The sequence below is a fragment of the Rattus rattus genome, chromosome 5 (assembly GCF_011064425.1).
Source record: "Rattus rattus isolate New Zealand chromosome 5, Rrattus_CSIRO_v1, whole genome shotgun sequence".
In the NCBI taxonomy this organism is placed as follows: domain Eukaryota; kingdom Metazoa; phylum Chordata; class Mammalia; order Rodentia; family Muridae; genus Rattus; species Rattus rattus.
The window spans coordinates 152276939-152298381 of NC_046158.1; the positions used below are offsets into that span (position 1 = coordinate 152276939).

Below are 21443 nucleotides of genomic sequence, written 5' to 3' on the forward strand. Positions count from 1 at the left end.
AGGGAGAGGAAGGCCCAGAGTGCTCACAACAGCATCCGTGTCTGCAAAGCTGGCAGCATTCACGATGAGACAAATGACAAATGACACTACCCAGAGGGCATGACTGAGGCACAGGGAGCGTGTATCCTTCTGGCTGGCAGAATTTAAAAACGCTATTTTCCAGGTGTCGGGCAGCAGGCAATCGGGGCAGTGACCCCGGTTAGACCTGAAGCAGGTGGGCACCAGGGCAGAGCCATACCTGCAGGAAGCATTGTGGCTCGGATGTATAGGGTGGAAGGCCAGCGTGTAAGGACTGGGCTGAGAGTTTGGGGATGCCATGGGTATGAGGAAACTACCCAGGTAAAAACAGCCCCCAGAGCTTTCCATGAGCAGGACTCTCGATTCCCCCGCCAGAGAGAGCACTACCATTCGCAAGCATTGGGCGAATGCTCTGGAAGGCTCGCCTCAGTGGAGCAAAAATGCTGGTCTCAAACTTGCTGCACAGCTCAAGCTGGCCTTGAACTTCTGATCCTCCCACCTCTGTCTCCCATGTGCTAGGCTTACAGGTGTGAGCCACCACGCCCAGGCTACGTCAAGCTGAGGATGGAGCACAGGGCTTCTTGTATCCTCGGTAAGCGCACCTTCAGTCACACCATCTACCTCTTTTGGGTCAAGATTTCTGCTGGAGAGAGGATTGGAGCTCACCAGGTAGGCTAGGCTGGTTGGTCAGGGAATCCCAGAATTCCACTTGTCTCTGCCTCCTCGGTGCTGTATTTTAATGTGGGTTCCGGGGAACTCGAACTCAGGCCCTCATGCCTGAGGCAATCACTGTTATCAACCGAGCCATCTCCCCAGCCCAGAAAGAAGTCTTTGAAGAAGTACTAACTGAAAACTATGAACCCATAGACCTTGGAGGCACAGTAAACTTGGGGCACAGAGTCAAGAACGGGGCTATGCAGTGACACATGAGCACACATCAAGTCTGCAGTGCAGAGAGACTCCAGTGTAAAGGAGTCACCCGGAGGATGCAGTTCTTTACGGCCGCTGTAATGGAAACAGGATGTGACAGACTGTTCATAGTGCCTCTGACTGCATAAGGGGTTCTGTGTGGGTTCCCAGGCACTCTACAAGAGGTCTGAGGTCTGGATACTGACTGGGTGTAGGGGCCAGGATGGAAGGAAATGTCTACAGATCTTTAACCTTCCAAAATTAACGTGAATATTTAACCTCCCCAAACTAATGTGAAAGAGAGACTTCTACTGGACCCTGTGATTACTGAAAGATTCTACTCGAGAGAGGGGTGTCTTTCTCTTTTTTTCTCTTATACCAGGAATTGAACCTAGGACCTCATGCGTGATGGTCAAATGCTCTAACACTGAGCTGCAACCCTCAGAGGTGTGTTTTCGGGGTGCTGTAAACATTTGTGGAAATTGCACAGCTATGTCAATGCCCTGGACTAAACTCTCTCAGAGGGCAAAGCTTATAGTGAACAAATTATATTTTGGCAAGCACTAGATGAGTTTAAACATATACACTTGATAAGACAAAGACGAGGGGCTGGAGAGATGGCTCAGCAGTTAGGAGCACTGACTGCTCTCCCAGAGGTCCTGAGTTCGAATCCCAGCAACCACATGGTGGCTCACAATCATCTGTGATGGGATCCGATGCCCTCTTATGGTGTGTCTGAAGACACCAACAGTGTATTCACACACATAAAATAAGTCTTTAAAAAAAGAACAAAGAGTACATTTGGTTACAACCCAGTCAGAATGGCTGCCACCAAGGAAAGTACACTTTCTGGACACAGGAGAGGAGGAACCTGGAGATGAAGGGGAGACATTGGCCTACTCAGTGCTTGCCACACTTGTGGTGTCTGTTAATCAATCTGTAGAGTGGGGGATGGTCCTATTTCTGCCCTGTGTGCTTTTACAAAATCATGGATTTTAGTAAGGAATTCTATCTTCCCGTGACAGGATGATGCTAGGACGCTCACTGACATCCTCAGGCCCTGCCCAGCCATCTCAGTCTTTCCCTTACGCCTGCCTCGCTCCACAGAATTAAGTTCCATAACTGTCTGAAATACACGAGTCATTTGAGAGTTTATCCCTTCTCTGGAACACTCAGGGCAGGCACATGGGCCCAGGTGTGAGCTCCATGTGTTTGTTTGAAAATGAAGAGACCTGGCCCTCCCATCAGGGTCTGGCTTAGAGCAAAGCTAGCAGAAAGTCCAGCCCCAGCCACACATGGCGGCCATGAGGACCATGAGAAAATAGCACCTGCCATTCCCATGGTTGGCGGGAAATGAGCAGAAAAGCATTTGATTTGTGAAGAGCTCATGGGGTGGGAGGTCCAAGCCCAGGTCTCTTCTCTCCTGCTGAGAGCCACTTTCTAAACGGGACAGGATGCTGTGGGCTATGTACCTAGGCTGGAGAAAGCCAGGCCACATAGCACTGCTTGGGTCACATGACCTTACTCGAGTTACCCATAGAGTGCCCTGGGGTTCTCTGTCTAATAGAGGGGAGGGGTCACAGTGCCCATGTTATAGGGCAGATATGCCTGTTCTCTCTCTCTCTCTCTCTCTCTCTCTCTCTCTCTCTCTCTCTCACACACACACACACACACACACACACACACACACACACACACACATCCATGACACCCTGAGTGCCTCCTTCGCAGTCTTGGCCATGATCTGTAACTGTTTCCCTGTGTGGATTACTGCCCAGCTCCCCTGAGGGTTCCCTTGTTCACTGTTGCCTCCTCAGCCCCCGCCAGGTGCAAAGCCAGCATTTAGTAATAGAGGGAATGAATATGGGAAGCACCTCTGGAGGGTAAGTCACGTAATACACAACTGGGATAAGGATGGACAGTGTCCCCTAGTCAGCCCTGTCAGTCACGGAAGCCCAAGTCAGCAAGCGTAGTTTCTATCTGAAAAGCTAAGGATCGGCCCCATGCAAACTCAAGCTCACAGACTCAGAGAGCCTTCACTGCCAAGAATGGTTCCTTTTCTCATTGGCTTTCAGGGATGGATCAGCAGCTGTCACCCTCCAAGGGGACTCAGAATGGCCACTGGCAGGATGTCAGGGACAATATCAGAAGCAGAGGAGGAAGGAGATGTAGTAAGGGTCAAAGGTTTGGGGTGGAGGCTGAGGGATGCGACACCACCCCGAGGAGACATACGAGTTCCCGCTGACCTTGAGGTAAGATCTAAAGTTTTTGTCCTGACACTGGCCAAACTGGTCATTCCCTTGACCCCTCAGTTTCTTCTTCTGTGAAGTGGGTGCAATTACTGCCTCAATTCTTTACTGCCTCAATTCTTCAGAGAGTGGTAATGGCTGTGTGGCACCCCGACTCGGCAACCACTGGGTGCTGAGACATGGCTCTGGGTGGGATCATCCTCTTGCCTGTGACTGCTCACCACCCACCTTCTCCACAGACTCTGAAGATGTTTGTATAGCTCTTAGTGAAACAAACAAAACCCAGAAGTGGCCACACTTCCCATTAGCCATTTTAAATAAAATCACACCCACCCTTGAGCCCATCTAGTCACCATTGCGTTTTTCCCGGGGCCATATTCCAGCCCCAATGGCTTATAGGGAAAGCAGCAGAGTGGGAGGTCCCCAGAGCCACTGCCACAATCCCCTGCTCTGGGCGTCAGCCCCAAGCACCACTGGGGGATCGAGCAGAGCAGGAACCCTGGGAGGGGCAGGGAGGGAGAAGTGAGCCGGGGAGCCCAGCAGATCCATTCTGAGTCACGTGAGGGTTGTAGGACCACCTGTGACCTGGAACCAGTCTGTTTCCCTGTGTGTCTATTGTTTCCTGGACAGACGTCCTGAGTCTTATCAATGGACTTTCTCTATTAATCACACTTAGAATGCAAGTCAATATGGCTGCATGGACCTCACTTTCCTACTCTCCCTGAGGACCCCTTCTCAGGGACTCCCTCGGTCTGTTCTGTTCCTTAAACACAATGACATATCTTTTGCCAGATGGCCATTTGTATCGTCCGTTCCCTCTGCTTGAGATCGTCTTCCTGGGTGTGCACCTAGCTAGCGCCACGTCACCCTTGCCTTTGCCCAGTGTCACAGTCTGTTCCCCCCCCCTCCCCTGGCCTCTCAGCTTGTTGTCAACTCTGCTGCTTCGCTGTTCTCGGTGTCTGGCAGACTACCTGGTTATCGGCCGGTGTGTGTATCCCGTCTCTGACAGGTCCATGGGCTCTCCCCACAGGGCAGAACTTGAGTTTTGGCCATCACTTAAGATGGAGCGGCAAATAGCCAGCGCCCTGGAAGTCTGCGGAGTGGGTGAATGGATGGATGGACGTCTACCCCAGGGGTGTCCCAGACAGTGGCAGGGAGGGTTGAGCACTACACTCACTGTGCACTGGGTAGGTGTAGGGGCTCTGTCCAGCAGGCGCGGTGCTGAAGCTCGGTCCGTAGCTCAGGAACCCACTCTGGCTGGGCGAGTGATTCAAACTGTCTTCTGTCTTGATACCTCGGATGCAAGCAGAAGCAACAAAGTCACAAGGTTAGAACCCTTCCCTGCCACCCGCAGAAGAGCCACTGAGTCCAGACAGTGTCCTCTAAACCAGAAGTCACAGGAGTGCTAAAGTCAGTTTGTGTACGATCTCTGTCTGTCTGTCTCTGTCTGTCTCTGTCTCTCTGTCTCTCTCTCTCTCTCTTTCTCTCTGTGTGTGGTGTGTGGTCTCATGCATCCCAGGCTGTTCCTCATACTTACTACACAGCGAGAATTATCTAGAACTCCTAATCCTTTTCCTTTACTTTCCAAGTGCCACACCTGGTTTATGCAGTGCTGCGATAGAACCTAGGATGCTGTGCATGCTGGACGAGCCCTGTGGCAGCTGAGCTACTACTCCATCCCTGACCCCTGACCACTGGAGATTACCGGTGTGCACTGCCATGTTCAGGTCTCAGACACATGTGTGTACATGGAAGTGTCATGGGAGTGGGGACTCTGCGGCCAGCTGTCCCTTCTCCTAGTATCGTCCCTTCTTTCCATTAGATTGGTTGTTCCACATGAGCTGGGCCTGGCCCCTGGTTGTGCAGGGACACGTGGCTCACAGATGCCAACTAGAGCATTCCGTCTCTCCTGCTCTGGAGTCTGGGTGAGGGACAGCATGGCGCCTAGTCAGAGGGAGCTCTGGGACTTCAGGGAGATGTTCCAGGCAGGGACAGCTCTCTGTTTGTGAGGCTTGCAGCTTGGAAGTGCTCAGGGCCAGGTCTGCCACTGCAGAGGGAGAACTTGCAGACATTGAAGCCCACACACAAGGAAAGGGAGCGGATTTCTGATAGCATTTGAATACCTAGGCCCCTGGCCTGAAGCCAGTGACATAACACTTTTCTGCTCTGAGTGCTGAGGTCCCCCCGCCCCCACCCCTAGTGTCTCCCCATTGTACCTGACTTCAAGAGAGCTAGCTGCCTCTCCTTATACATAGCATGTGATTCATGGCCTCCCCAGCTCCCTCATCCCATTTCTGACCTTTGTGCTAAGCACTATCACATGACCCAGGGTGGCACCGAGGACCAACACGTGTTCCTTTGGGAAGGGCTGAGAGCAGGAACCCTCTGACTTTCATAGGCCAGAGTTGACAGGTTCTGTCTGTGTCACCACATGGAGACCACTCTGTGGGAGCGAAGGCCACTCAGAAGAAAGCACGCAAAAACAAATCCAATGTCCCATGAGCTCCATGGAGACGGTGCATGTATGTGTGCCCATGAGACGGTTGGAGGGTGGCTTGTAGAGTTGTTATTTTCCTTCTACCCTTAATGGCTGCCAGTGATCAGACTCAGGTTGTCAGGCTTGTGCATCGAGCCAGAGACATCGCGTGAGACGCCCCAGGATGGCACCCACCGGAGCACCTGGCTCCAGCCGTACCTGATGCCGGCTTCAACTCCCGATGTGATTTAGTATACGAGTCACTAACGTCTCCTTTTCCTGAGTCTGGCATGGTTAGGGTTCTGATTCTGAAACCTGACAGAGGCCCCCTGACACAGTCTAGAAGAATCTGTGTCACACGTCAGCTGTGCTCTCTCTCTCCCCTTTACTCCCATGCAGAAAGTAATCCAGCTGCACATATCACTCCGCACGCAGGCGTGAAGGCGTCACGGTGTTGGGGCTGCCAGGGGTTGGCAAGGAAGGGCTCGCTTGGTACTCACTGTAAGGGGGGATTCCATAGGCTTGCGCCGGAGGTGGGTACGCTGGATAGGGTGGCGTCTGCTGGATGCCTGTGCTGTACTGTGTCTGGCCGTAGGCTGCCATGGCTGCAGAGGACTGACCCGGAGGGACACGTGGTTGAGACCTGGGGGAAGGAGAGGTGGTTAAGTCTCCCGGTCCAGTTCAGCATGTCTTTCCCTGGATCTTGGCATCACTACCATTTTTTCCCTCAGGCTTTATGCTTTCCAGAGCAAAGGTACCATTCTAGCATATTCCCACCTCATCCTGTTCTTGTTCTCCCTGGGAACCAAGAAGATGTGTTTGCCATCTTCAGTGCAGTCAGATTCTACTGCGGGTCAGGGCTCCGTCTAACAAGATGTGGGCAGGCATGTTGCAAACCACGGACTATGGTCGGTCCTCCTTTCCCTCTCTTTGGCCAGCAACAGAGACGACGTCACCACCGTAGCAAAGCTATAACCCAGAGATGCTGGATCCCTGTGTTAGCCAGCATAGGGAAGCCTTCTAGAGAGTTCTACCAGCTCCACATCAGACTTCACATGGGAGACATAAAGCCTTTGTTGTGGAGATCCCCGTGTTTGTCCATTACGGTGGCCAGCCTGATTATCTGTCTTTGCGTCCACATCTGTGTGCGGGTGTGTGCATGTGCCTGCACACGCACGAAGGTGGCAGGAAGATGACACCCGGTATCTTCCGTTGTCACTCCTCACCTTAGTTTTTTTTTTTCTTTTTTCTTTTTTTCAGAGCTGGGGACCGAACCCAGGGCCTTGCGCTTGCTAGGCAAGTGCTCTACCACTGAGCTAAATCCCCAACCCCCTCACCTTAGTTTTTGAGACTTAGTTTTGAGTGTCTCTCCTAAACCCAGAGCTCTCTTGCTTGGCTGGCCTTGCTGACCAATGAGATCCAGAGATCTACCTGACTCTCCCTCCCCCCTTCCCCCCAGCACTGGATGTGAGAGACCCGGCCCGCGGCTTCACTGTCATCTGACGCTATATGACCATCACTAGACTGTTACACTCTGTCTGTACCACACCCACCATCCACTTCCCTTGGTGGTAGACAGCTGGCAATTCCCTTCCCATTGCAAACCAGGTTCTGGTCCAGGTCATTTTCAAGTGGCCCGCGAAGCCTTGGTGATGACATGGGGGAGGTTCTCAGTTTTCATCAAGAGATAGACAGAGGAACACTCATTAACCCACTAAGAGCTTGGGGACTGTCATGGATCCGGAGGCCACGTACCGAATGCCTTCACTCTGCTAGACTTTCTAGATCCACAGCCGGCTGAACATGACCCCACGTGTTTATTCTCTTAGCTTGGGTCTCAGCGAACACGGCTGGGAACACGGAGCTGGGGCTGGCCTCCTTCTATCAGCTAAGGTCTGTCTACTTCTAGTGTATCCTTTAGGCTGATATGAAACCTGGGTTTTCCCTGGTCCGAAGCTTCAGGGCAGATGTGAATAGAATGCCAAAGGGTACAGGATCACAAACAGATGTGATCTGCTTCCCAGAAGGTTTCACTCCTGCCATTTCAGGATTCCTTTGAGGGACTTGTACCTGGAGACACCAGGCTGGGGTCTGGAATGTGTTCCACCAGCCACGGTTCAGCTCCGTGGATGCCTGAGGTGAGATCAGGGGGTCTGTGGTGTAGTATGATCAGCAGAACTTTCTGCTGAGAAGAGACCCTTATTTGGTAGTGTTCCTGGGTCACATCCTATGTTCCCAAAGCAAAGTTTAAGGTGGGAATCCAAGACTGTCACTCCAGTGTCCCACTGAAGAGACTTGGATTGAACTGGGGCTCAAGTTAAAAACCTACAGAAGTGGGGACTTGAAAGTGATTCATGGGGCAAAGTAACAAGGACCCGAGTCCTAACCCAGGACCCATGGACAAAGCCAAACACCAGAAACACTCTTGTAATTCCAGCCCGGGGGGAGCAGAGATAGGAACTCACTGGCCAGCCTGCCTGACCCAGTCTCTGTGCTCTAAGCTCAATGAGAAAGTGACTGAGGGAGATAGTTAATGTTGACCTCTGACCTCCACACTAATGCGCCTGCATTTACACATATACACACACTCACATGAGCACATACACATGCACACCCACACCCTGCACATCCCACAGACCTTACAAGCCTACCACCCCACCTCACTAATCCACACACCACCCTACACATCCCCCATGTATAACACACACACACACACACACACACAGAGAGAGAGAGAGAGAGAGAGAGAGAGAGAGAGAGAGAGAGAGAGAGAGAGAGAGCGCTCTTTACTGGGCTCAGCGACTGCCACTGCTACAATATCTTCCTGAGAGAGAAGCAGCCTGGGCCAATGCCCTCACCAGGGCTCCTCTGTGGCACTCAGAAAGGGAGCATTCTGGAAGCCTGGGAGGGCACCATCTAGCCAGGTCTAACCTGAGGGCTCTCTAACTCCTCACTGGACTGGGAGCCCTTCTGAGACAGGGCTATGTCCTCTCCTCTCTCATCCTTGGGCTCATATGGGCTTTGGGACCTAGGAGTCTCAGGGGAATGTTGGAGCTGAAGAAAGGACCAAAGGACAGATGGGGTGAGTGGAAGTAGGGCAATGGTGTGGGGAGGGAGAGAGCAGGGAGAGAAGAAGGAGGGGAGACGGAGGCAGGGGAGGAGGAAGGGAAGGAGAGGAGGAGTCTAAACAGGAAAAGGAAAGAATGATAATAGAGCGAACTCCAGAAAGGAGAAAAGAACAGAGGGAGAGCCCATTCTAAGCAACTCATCTGTGCTTTGTGGGACTGGTCACTCAATGGTCGCCTTTCTTAGATAGGGAAACTGAGGCTACCTGTGCCAGGTCATCTGGCTGTGTCCATGCTGGTGTTCCAATTTGACACACCAGCCAGAGCATTCCACCCCCAGCCCAGCCTCCACCATCCGGAGAAGTAGTAAGCTAAAAGGGGGTGTGGCCAGAGTACTCACTTTGCAAAGAGCTGAGGGACACTCAGAGAGGCTGCTTTGGCGGTGCCTGGAGAGAGAGAGAAACACAGGGAGGTTTAGCTACTGAGGCCATGAGCAGCACAAACTGTGGCTCCGGGGGAGAGAGGCTTGAAGAGAGTTGTTGCTGGGGACTTTCTGCACCACAGAAGTTTCCCGGAGGTAAGGCACTGAATGCTGTCCTTTTTGTGGGCTCTGGGTACAGAGGCTCTGCAGGTGCTGCAGGAAGGCAGGCACGGAAAACACGCAGAGCATCTAGGAACATCATGCGGCATCCACGCCCTGCATGCTGCACCGATGGGGAAGCAGAGGCCACAGAGGCAGAAAGTATATGCCAGGGAGGTCACATGACCGCAGCGGGCAACCAAGAGCTACAGGATGAAGGTACAGGCTAGCTCTTACCACATGACTTTTTTCTTCTCCTCTCCCTCTATTGCCCCCTCTTTCTTCCTCCTCCTTCCTTCCTCCTTTCTCCTCCTCTACTTCTTTCTCTTCCTCTTTCTCTCCTCCTACTCTTCCTCCTCTCCCTATGACCGCTCTCTCCTCTTTTCCCCCTTGCCCCTTCCTCTCTCCTTCCTTCTGTGTAGGTGCCAGAGGACAGCCTCATGTGTCATTCCTCAGATTTGGTTTTTGAGACGGGGTTTCCATTGGCCTGGGACTTCCCAAGGGACCGCCTGTTTCTATGTGCCCAGTGCTGGGATTACAAACGCAGCAGACACCATGCCAAGGATTTTTGCATAGATTCTGGGGGTTAAATTCAGGTCCTTACGCTTGTGCAGTAAGCACTTTACAGCCTGAGCCGGCTCCCCAGCCCAGATTTCATTGGATGACATCCCCCTCCTATCCCTCCTTCTCCAATTCTGATTGGTCAGGTTCAGGTCGGACTGGCTCCAGCAATCCAAGGATCATACTTCTTCTTACGCCTGCGATCCAGGCACAAATATCCTATATTCCTGGACATCTGGTGTTCAGCTACCATGGGTGACAATGGAAGGTGACAGGCTCAGCTGGGAGAGCTTTTTCTATGGTGTTATTGATCTAGGTGGTTCTCTGGGGGGTGGGGTGATTTTGTGCCTCATCCTTTCAAACAACACTATTCCATGTCTTCAAAGAGCCTGGCTGAATTCTGGTTGGGGACAGGATGTACCCATTCATCCAGTTATTGTTCAAGTCCACTGACTGACTCTGAGCCTCTCTCCAACTCCCTCAGTCTGGAACCTGACAGCCTCCTCCACTTTCAGACTCAGAAACTTCTTCCCCATGCATGCATGAGGTGACATCCGTCTTTGACTCAACTTTCCCTGTGTGCCAAGCTTCCTGCTAATCACTTTCTCTGCGTTGATTTTAGTCCCCAGGTGCAGAGCCAGAGGCTGGGGAGTGACTAACCGAGGGCCTATGATCTGAACCCCGGTGGCTCAGCCCTGCCCTCTGTCTCAACCCTGACACTATAGCCAAGAGACAGCCACCAGCGTAACTGCCGTAAGCATCCCCTTAGGAGCGGACTGTGGGCCAGGCCTAGTGGTAATGGCTTAGACATGGGATCTCATTTAATTCTTGCTATAGGACCGTGAGGCCATCTTCCTTCTGCTCTCTGACCAGAAGCTCTATTCAGAGTGCATCTGAACCTGAAACCAAGGGTTACGTGACCCTGATCGTGTAAGTCAAGCCCTACCCCACCCCCAACTCTGCTGATTCTCCTTGAACTTCACGTAGAATCACAACGGAACTCAGCACACAGAACTGTCTGCATGACTACACAAAATGCCAGTGTGTACTGCTCATCATGGTAAGGAGGACCTGCGGTGTGTGTGTGTGTGTGTGTGTGTGTGTGTGTGTGTGTGTTCATGCACACGCATTGAGTTATGGCATAAGATATACTTTTTTACACACTACACTTAAAAACCCCAAAAGGTCAGAGCAGCATTGGTTTGATACCAAGGAAAGTTCTGGTACTCACTTGGTGCCTCCTGACACTTCCCTTGATCCTGAGGCCTTGCCCCAGGCAGGCCCCACATGGCCCCCTTCCTCGTCTCCGAGGACCAGGAACCACTTGTGTCTGAAGCAGTCAGCGTCACTGTTGGCAAAAGCTCAGGTGTGCAGAGAAAACTCAGAAGTCATTGAGTTAAACACTTCTAATGTTTTCCTTAATAAATATGCAAATACTCACTAAGATGCGACTCACAAAAATATTCCTGGGGGCTCCCATTAGCTTGCCGTTCCAGGCACTTGAAGGATCTTTCCTTCCTTCCGGTGGCCACGGAGTGATTGGCACGGCCACATTGTTCAGGCATCCGCGCCTCCACCCCTTCCTGAACTCTTCAGCCACCTGCCTCCCCCCTCCTCACGGAGCCAGGCTCCCCTCCTGTTCTTCATGCTTGGCTTACCAGCCAGCCAGGGGGAAAGAGCTGGGGTGCAGGATGCTTTCCCTCCGGCAGACCACGGTTTTGAAGAGTAGCTTTTAACTGCTTTGCTCCTGTATCACATTTAAATTTGCCCTCCAGGGACACGCCGAGGACTCAGAAGGTGGGCAGACCTCTCTACCCCTTCTCTTTGTTTCTCCCCCAGGTTCCTCCTGGCTAGGATGGCACAGACTTCACTGAGAGTTGGCCTGTGTCTGTGGGTGGTGGGGCTGGTGTGGAACTCCATAAAGGTTAGAGATTCTGGGTTGAGCAGGATGGTGGCCGTGCCTTCTCCTGGGATGGAGCAGAGCCTTCTGCCAGCATGCTGTGCTCCTGCTGTCTGACTGCTGTGCTCCTGTCTGTGACTGCTGTGCTCCTGCTGTCTGTGACTGCTGTGCTCCTGTCTGTGGCTGCTGTGCTCCTGCTGTCTGTGGCTGCTGTGCTCCTGCTGTCTGTGACTGCTGTGCTCCTGCTGTCTGTGACTGCTGTGCTCCTGCTGTCTGACTGCTGTGCTCCTGTCTGTGGCTGCTGTGCTCCTGTCTGTGGCTGCTGTGCTCCTGCTGTCTGTGACTGCTGTGCTCCTGTCTGTGGCTGCTGTGCTCCTGCTGTCTGACTGCTGTGCTCCTGTCTGTGGCTGCTGTGCTCCTGCTGTCTGTGACTGCTGTGCTCCTGCTGTCTGTGGCTGCTGTGCTCCTGTCTGTGGCTGCTGTGCTCCTGTCTGTGACTGCTGTGCTCCTGCTGTCTGTGGCTGCTGTCCTCCTGTCTGTGACTGCTGTGCTCCTGTCTGTTTCTGCTGTGCTCCTGTCTGTGGCTGCTGTGCTCCTGTCTGTGGCTGCTGTGCTCCTGTCTGTCTGTGACTGCTGTGCTCCTGTCTGTAGCTGCTGTGCTCCTGTCTGTGTCTGCTGTGCTCCTGTCTGTGGCTGCTGTGCTCCTGTCTGTGACTGCTGTGCTCCTGTCTGTGACTGCTGTGCTCCTGCTGTCTGACTGCTGTGCTCCTGTCTGTGGCTGCTGTGCTCCTCCTGTCTGTGGCTGCTGTGCTCCTGTCTGTGGCTGCTGTGCTCCTGTCTGTGACTGCTGTGCTCCTGTCTGTGGCTGCTGTGCTCCTGCTGTCTGTGACTGCTGTGCTCCTGTCTGTGACTGCTGTGCTCCTGTCTGTGACTGCTGTGCTCCTGCTGTCTGACTGCTGTGCTCCTGTCTGTGGCTGCTGTGCTCCTCCTGTCTGTGGCTGCTGTGCTCCTGTCTGTGGCTGCTGTGCTCCTGCTGTCTGTGACTGCTGTGCTCCTGTCTGTGACTGCTGTGCTCCTGTCTGCGACTGCTGTGCTCCTGTCTGTCTGTGACTGCTGTGCTCCTGCTGTCTGACTGCTGTGCTCCTGTCTGTGGCTGCTGTGCTCCTCCTGTCTGTGGCTGCTGTGCTCCTGTCTGTGACTGCTGTGCTCCTGTCTGTGGCTGCTGTGCTCCTGTCGGCGGCTGCTGTGCTCCTGCTGTCTGTGACTGCTGTGCTCCTGTCTGCGACTGCTGTGCTCCTGTCTGTCTGTGACTGCTGTGCTCCTACTGTCTGTGACTGCTGTGCTCCTGCTGTCTGTGGCTGCTGTGCTCCTGTCTGTGACTGCTGTGCTCCTGTCTGTGGCTGCTGTGCTCCTGTCTGTGGCTGCTGTGCTCCTGTCTGTCTGTGTCTGCTGTGCTCCTGTCTGTGTCTGCTGTGCTCCTGTCTGTGTCTGCTGTGCTCCTGTCTGTGTCTGCTGTGCTCCTGTCTGTCTGTGCCTGCTGTGCTGCCTGTCTGTGTCTGCTGTGCTCCTGTCTGTGTCTGCTGTGCTCCTGTCTGTGTCTGCTGTGCTCCTGTCTGTGGCTGCTGTGCTCCTGTCTGTCTGTGACTGCTGTGCTCCTGTCTGTGTCTGCTGTGCTCCTGTCTGTGTCTGCTGTGCTCCTGTCTGTGGCTGCTGTGCTCCTGTCTGTCTGTGCTGGGCTCCTGTCTGTGGCTGCTGTGCTCCTGTCTGTCTGTGTCTGCTGTGCTCCTGTCTGTGGCTGCTGTGCTCCTGTCTGTGTCTGCTGTGCTCCTGTCTGTGTCTGCTTTGCTCCTGTCTGTGTCTGCTGTGTTCCTGTCTGTCTGTGTCTGCTGTGCTCCTGTCTGTGTCTGCTGTGCTCCTGTCTGTGTCTGCTGTGCTCCTGTCTGTGTCTGCTGTGCTCCTGTCTGTGGCTGCTGTGCTCCTGTCTGTCTGTGACTGCTGTGCTCCTGTCTGTGTCTGCTGTGCTCCTGTCTGTGTCTGCTGTGCTCCTGTCTGTGGCTGCTGTGCTCCTGTCTGTCTGTGTCTGCTGTGCTCCTGTCTGTGGCTGCTGTGCTCCTGTCTGTCTGTGTCTGCTGTGCTCCTGTCTGTGGCTGCTGTGCTCCTGTCTGTGTCTGCTGTGCTCCTGTCTGTGTCTGCTGTGCTCCTGTCTGTGTCTGCTGTGCTCCTGTCTGTCTGTGACTGCTGTGCTCCTGTCTGTGTCTGCTGTGCTCCTGTCTGTGACTGCTGTGCTCCTGTCTGTGTCTGCTGTGCTCCTGTCTGTGGCTGCTGTGCTCCTGTCTGTGGCTGCTGTGCTCCTGTCTGTGGCTGCTGTGCTCCTGCTGTCTGTGGCTGCTGTGCTCCTGTCCTGCTGTGCTGTGCTGTCTGTGTCTGCTGTGCTCCTGCTGTCTGTGTCTGCTGTGCTCCTGTCTGTGACTGCTGTGCTCCTGTCTGTGACTGCTGTGCTCCTGCTGTCTGTGGCTGCTGTCTCTGGGAAGAATGTGGATCAATGGTCACTCTGTACCTGTTGCAGCCAACTGTTAAGGAAGTAGCTTGATAGAAGGTCACTGTGGATGAGGCTAGCCCCAGGGTAGACGCTGGAAAATCAGGCAGTGCTATGACAGTACTACAGAAGGTGATGCAGGCATCCACAGGGAGGCTTGGGGTGCCCTTCTCCCTTGAGGTGCCCATTTTATTACTTCTGTTTTTTTTTCCTTAAAAAAAAGTGTGTGTGTGTGTGTGTGTGTGTGTGTGTGTGTGTGTGTGCCTGTTAGTCTGTGAGTGAAGTGGCTGCAGAGGACAAAAGAGGGCATCAGATCCTCTGGGACTGGAGTGTCGGGCAGTAGTGAGGTGCTTGATTCGGGTGTTGGGAACGGGACTCAGGCCCTCTGCAACAGCAGTGTGTGCTCTTAACCACTGAGCCATCTCTCCAGACCAACGCCCAGTTTTAATATGTAGAAATGGCAGGAGAAGTCACTCTGTGTGTGCACACATTGTATGTGCTTGTGTATGTGTGCTTGTGTGAAGGGTACGCCCAGTTGTTCATTCATGTGTGCACTCAGTATTTATTGTTCATTGTGAGCCGAATCAACAAGTCGGATCTCACAACTGACTGATGTAATGCTCTTCCCGAACAAAGCAGGTGGGGTTCATGTGCTCAGGTTCAATTGCTGTGCCCATCATTCTTTTTGAGGCTCACTTTTCTCATCGGGAGCATGGGGCAACAGCTTGTATCTGTAGAGGAAGCCCAGGCTACAGCCTCAGCTGCCCGTATCTTTCCACTTCCTTGCCCAACCTCTCCACCCCGGCAGTCACTTTCTTCTGAGAGCTTCCTCTCAGGGACTCTGAAAGCAGTCACCACTGGTACGCAGCGCTACTGAGCCCATGGGCTGACTCTGAACTGATCTTCAGTGAGTCGAGATGGCTTCTGATGTCAGCGAGATGACTCGGGTGTGTATTCGTCAACCAAAGGCACCCTCTCGCCTTCCCCAAGCGTGTGGCTGACATCACTCCCAACCAGAAAGGACAGTGTTAGGAGCCCAGAAGTGTGTCTCAGTTTCCTCTCTTGTGGGGCACTTCGACAGATACCTCACTTGCCCCTCACAGCCGTGTTGCTGAGGGCAGAGGTGAATGGGGAATAGTCTCAGAGTATGATTTAGGGGGACCATAACTACGTGCTGCTCTATGGTTTTAATGCATGTTGGGAGCACAGCGAAGTGAAGCAAGCCAACATTGTCTGAAGTGGTTTGAGCTGTTCGCTGGCAGTGAGTCCACTTGAAGTTGTTGCTTTTCTCCTTTGGACCAGTACGCACAGCCAGAGGCAGCCAGATCTCAGCCTGTGTGAAACCCAGGCTCCTGCTGTCCTGTGTGAGGCATGGTGGCATCCCCGGCTGTGTCCTTGTTCCTAGGGTGGAGTTGGGAACATCCAAGACTTCTGAGCATCCTAGAGGTCCTGGACGCCCAGGATGCACAGAGCAGATCCGGTTTCTTGGTTCAGCCTCCAGCCCACAAGCCTCAGGCTGGAGCTGGCCAGAGCAACGCTGAAGAGCTCAGTCCAGGGCAGGGGGGCGGGGAGTCAGAGAGCTGGGCGCCTACTCTCCAGTGCAGGTTCACCTCCCTTGATGGGATTATGGTAAAGCTTTTCAGAGAAGCGCCTGCATTTTGTGTCTTTTTTTTTATTTTTAACTTTTTTTCGGAACTGGGGACCGAACCCAGGGCCTTACGCTTGCTAGGCAAGCGCTCTACCGCTGAGCTAAATCCCCAACCCCTGAAGCGCCTGCATTTTAAAAGAAGAATCTTCCACTTGCCATCTCAGCATCCAGAACTTTGATCTCTTCCTTCCAGAAGGCAAGACATAATTCAGATCCGTCTATCACTTGAGCAGGAATGAAGGAAGGGACAGGGTGGCTTTGCCAAGCAGCTACTGCAAGCTGGGGGGCTCTGAGCTCACCTACGTGTTGTCCGTTTTATCCCTGAAAGAATCCGTTAGCATGAAGTGTCATCTTGACACAGTCCACAGTCATCCGAGAGAAAGGCCTTCAATTGAGGAATTGCCTAGATCCCATTGGCTTGTGGGTGTTAATTGGTGTCAGAGGAAACGGCTCACCGTGGATGACACCATCCCTAAGCAGATAACCTCCGGCTGTATACGCAAGTCAGCCAAGCATGAGCCTAGGACAGAGCCAGAGCGTGAGTCACCGAGAAGTTTCTTCATGGCTTCTGCTCCCTGATGCCCCTCAAGGATAGACTGTCACCTGCAGTGTAAGCCGAATAACCCGTTTCCTTCCCTCAGTCGCTTTTGGTGTTTAATCACGAAAAAGTAGAGAAGGTGGAAACTAGTACCGAGACGTTGCCGTGGTACAGTTGAGCGCGTGGGTCTTATGCCTTCGGGAATTCTGTTGCGGGACTGTGGAGGATTTTGGGATTTAAGCTGGGTCAAACGATCGAGTGTTCAGAGGTTAATGGAACGTTTTGTGGGAGCTTAGACACCAAGAATGCAGCGAGAAATGTGGGCCGCGGAGGCCTGGCTCGTGAGCTTTCAGAGGGAGGTAATTTCTATCTTTGCCATTTGTGTGATATTTTTGAATTAAGAACCTGTGCTTGCTGTCAGCTAGGGTCAAAGAATTGGCTGGGGTTAGTAGGAAACCGGCTTGTTGAGGTAAAATTCTCTCTGTTTCATTAGGACAATAGGACGGATTTTCTCAAGGCTGTCCCCAGAAGCTAATGTTCAAGCTGTACTTGAACTTGACAACGCCTGAGGGTCTCCCCTTCAATACCAGTTTTAAAGGTAGGGAAGCTACACGATTAAAGGAGCCATGGAAAGTGTGAAGTCTACCAGTGGGTTGCAGGGTCGGCGTTTCTAAAGAAAGGCCAAGAGAGGCCACTGGTGAAGGTACAGCCTCGGTTCCAATAGGGCCTCCAGGACATCAGAGATGGTGGAAGTGTGGGATGCCTACCAAGGACAGAAACAAGTGTGGGCGGAGCTGACCTCAGACGAGGAGACAAGCCTTGTGTGCCTGGAGTGGCAGAGCTGGGGAAGTGAGGCCAACCAAGCCCTTTGGAGTCCAGAAGATCATGAATGAGCTCCAGATGTCAGACGCTGAGCTACAGAATTCGGACTCACACCCCTGGATTTTAGTTTTGCTTTGCTTTCTCCTTTTGGGATAAGAAAGTTTATAACTATTTTTTTTTTAAATTTTTGTTGAAGCTCATAGTTAAGACACTTTGGATTTTACAAAGGACCTTGAACTTTTAAAGTGTTGCAAAATGTAAAGACTGAGGCTTTGAAAGCCGTATTGTATTTTATAATATAATATTAGCAGGAAGTCTCGGGGACAGGGGATTGAAAGGTTATGACTTAGAAGTGATATGTTTTTGGGTCAAATAGGGATAGAGTGTCCTCATTATATTAGCTTTCATTTCTACTTTGACATAGCCTGGAGAAAAACTGAGAGAAAATCCTCAGCTGACACTGAGGAATGCCCTGATAGGCCTGTGAGAATGTCTATGGGAGACTGATTTTTGATTGATGGGACCAACCCACTATGGGTGTCACCATCCATGGGCCAACAGTTGTGGGCTACATAAGAAAGCTGTCTGATAGCACATACGTCCAACTGGTGGACAAAACCAGCAAAGACTAACGCGAGGACAAGCCTTTTACAATAAGAACTCAGTTCAGTGTGAGCTTTGATATACACAGGGACTATGATACAAAAGGCAGCTCAGAGGGGTGGTGGCATTGTGGGGAGGTTGGTTAGTTTACAATTAAAATGTAGGCAATGTGACAGCTAAGGTGTATGAAGCAGCATCCCCATGTCCACGTGACAAATGAATATTAAGACCAGAAACCTGCTGAGCATGAGTCTATCAGTGAGCCAGAGAGCAGCGCGCTGCTCCTCAGTGGTTTCTGCTTCAAGTTCCTGCTTTGAGTTCTTGCCCTGATGGCCCCCAGTGGTGGACTGTGACCTAGAAGTACAAGCCAAAGAAAGTCTTTCCTCCCCTAAGTCGCTTTGGTCAGAGTGCTTTATCTAGAGATGAGACTAGAAGAGAATCCAAGAGGAGGCTTCAGGGACCTGAACCTCAGGAAGGCAACAAACTGGACAGGGGAAGTGAAGACGGCTTTACTAATGGTTCAAAGCTACCATGGACCTGAAATTAGCTCATCTCCCCACACCACTGTCTGCACCCATGTTTCAAAGTGCACAACCATTTGCCCATCTACCCATATATCTACCCAACCTCCTAGCCACTTACTCATCCATCCATCTACCCACTCATGTATGTATGTATGTATGTATGTATGTAGTATGTATCTATGTATATATCTATCATCTATGTATCTATGTACCTATGTATCTATGTATCTATCTATGTATCTATGTATCTATGTATCTATCTATGTATCTATGTATCTATGTATCTATGTATCTATTTATGTATCTATGTATCTATGTATCTATGTATCTATGTATCTATGTATGTATGTATGTATGTATGTATGTATGTATGTATCTATCTATCTATCTATCTATCTATCTATCTATCTATCTATCTATCTATCTGTAGTGGCTATTCCTGACTAAGACACTATCTAGCTACCTATCCATCCATTTCTCTACTCATCCATGATCTCAAACACCCACCTACCTATTCATCTGCTCATCTACCTACCTACTTATTCATCCATGCATACATGCATGCATGCATCCATGCATCTATCCACCCATCCATCCATCCATGCATCCATCCATGCATCTATCCATCCATGCATCCATCATCCATCCATGCATCTATCCATCCATGCATCCATGCATCCATCCATCCATGTATCCATCCATCCATCCATCCATCCATCCATCCATCCATCCATCCATCCATCCATCCATGCGTCCATCCCTCCATAATTCCGAAGTTCATCTATAAGCAGGAGCCGAGCTGTGGGCTCCGCAGGACAGGGGTTTAAAGGTGTATGTAGGAATGAAGCGCTGTCACTGGTGGACTCTGTCACTACGAACCCTACACTGCGGAGCTATGCTCCCAGCACTTCACTTTGAGGCAGGTGCTCTGCCACTGAGTCACACCCTCAGCCCCCGGTTCAAAGTGACCGCCTCTGTGGTGGTGATAGAGAAGGAGGGGAGGAGGAAGCCAGATTCACTGGCCTGGAAATGCATTCCAAAGTGACCCTGTTCTGGGGAAATGTCAGCATTTCTTGGAACTGGAGATGGGGAAGGGCCTGCTACAGAGCCAGATCTCAGGAGTACCCAAAATGAAGGGGAGGAGCAGGGACTCATGAGGCGGCCAGGTGGGGAGGTACGTCCTGTAGCCCAGTGATTCAGCCTCAGGAGAAAGCAGCTTTTGACAGACTCTCCCTCCTTTTCACAAAGTCATCATCTTTGCACAATGGAAGACCAAACAAAGGCACGACCCAGGGCCAGACTCCCACCCTGCCCCTAATCCCTGTGGTTATCTGAATCAGAGGGTGACAATGGTCTATGTTAATCATTTACGTGCTGCAGTGGGCCAGGGCCAGGCTCGCCACACACCATAACCTCATTTAATCCCCTGTGTGGCACTCTACAGAGTGGGTCATTATCAGGGCCCATTTGACAGAGGAGGAAACTGAGAAAAGACTTCCTGGCTGGGCAGTGGCTGGGCTGGGAGTGAGACCAGGATGCCCCACACCCACGACTTAGACCCTTTTTATGCCGTCTCAGCCCATGCTGACTGTGAGACAGTAGGAAACTGGCCTGGTCCTCTAGCCAGAAACAAAATAATGAAGATCTTTGAGCAGGGCTGGTAATTCCTTTTAAACCGTCAAAGAGGGTCATTTGCACAGATGCTTGTGGATGCCTCTGACATCCAGCCCTGTTCCAGAGCCCACACCTTTGTGATGAGATTTCGAACAGGGTTGTCTAGCTCCATGAAGCAGGAAGGAGCAATGTCATGGCCTTGGTGACAAAATAATTACCCAGAGAAGCCTGGATTTGCTCTCAAAATGTTCTGTGTGACGTCGCTTTGCACTGGACACATGACCTGCTGGTTCCTTGGGACAGTCCTGGTCTGGGGGTATCCCTGGCAGCAATTCCTCGCCACAGCGCCGGGGAAAGGGTTAAGCCTGATGCTCCAGCATGTCTTAATGCCTTCTGCTCACCTCAAGCTCTGCCAGGAAGGCCAACCATCCCAGCAGAGCAAACAAAAGGTCAGATTGTTCTGGAGAAAACTAGTCTGGCAGCATCATTTGCCAATAATTTTCTCAACAGCTTAAGCTTTCTTCTGCTTCCTTGACTTCAACCCAACCTGAAAGGGGCAGAGGGACGAGTTCTTCCCTGGGGATCCTGCGAACAAGACTACTGTTGGGAGAGAGGGTGGTGGGAGGGACGTAAGGGAGACCAAGCAGACGATACCCAACGCTGCGGTCCTTCACAGCAATGTTGGGATCCTTTGGAATCAGAGACCAAGAAGGGCAGCTCAGGTCACGACCATGTCCACCTGTCCCTTGAGCAATGGACAGGACCGTGATCCATGCACACACTGGCTCTGTTCTAGAACCATCGATGTGAGCGGTGGGCTCCGGGAATGGCATCATGGGTCTCTCAGTCTGTCACAAATGAACAAGGCCTTCATAACCCACCCAGTCAAACTTCTGCAGAAGCCTACCTTCTCTGTCAGTCAGCGCCCCCACGGCCGCACCGTGCTCGCCCCAGTCACTGCTTGCTGCGAGGCTGGGTGAGATCACCACTTCTAACATTGCCTTGTACCTGAGTGGAGACAAAGGGAAAGGAATTTATTCCTAATTATGCACTCTGCTAATGAGTTGATTTCTTCCCCTAATATGTAAATATTAAAAGCCTTCCCAAGCCTTCTAATGGATTCCATATTATACAAATCCACAAACTTTTTTGTCAAAATGGAAATGAAGTTCTTGCCCTAGAGAGAGTGAGCATAGTCACTCTTTTAAAATGACTCCTGTGATCTGAATTTCCCTATCAGAACTGTTGTGCTTTGGTCTCTGTTCAGGATTGCCCTCGAACTGGGGAGACTTCCCAGGAGAAGAAGGGGGAGGAAAGGATTGGTATTCTGGCTTTCAAAGACTAGAGGGGCTGGCGGAGGGCACTTGGGGTTGACCATAACCACAGTGGGTGCTGTTCTC

General features: G+C 51.9%; 1 protein-coding gene across 1 annotated transcript in view; it reads right to left on the reverse strand.

The window, feature by feature from the left end:
* Positions 1–21056, reverse strand: part of Eya2 (EYA transcriptional coactivator and phosphatase 2) — a 104649-nt gene extending 83593 nt beyond the window's left edge. The window contains exons 1-4 of the mRNA XM_032904801.1: positions 20951–21056; positions 9118–9163; positions 6153–6295; positions 4354–4470 (exon numbers count right to left, since the gene is read on the reverse strand). Coding sequence (XP_032760692.1) covers positions 4354–4470; positions 6153–6295; positions 9118–9163; positions 20951–21041 — 397 coding nt within the window. The 5' untranslated portion in view covers positions 21042–21056. The remainder of the gene's footprint in view (positions 1–4353; positions 4471–6152; positions 6296–9117; positions 9164–20950) is intronic.
* Between the last annotated feature and the right edge of the window lie 387 nt (positions 21057–21443).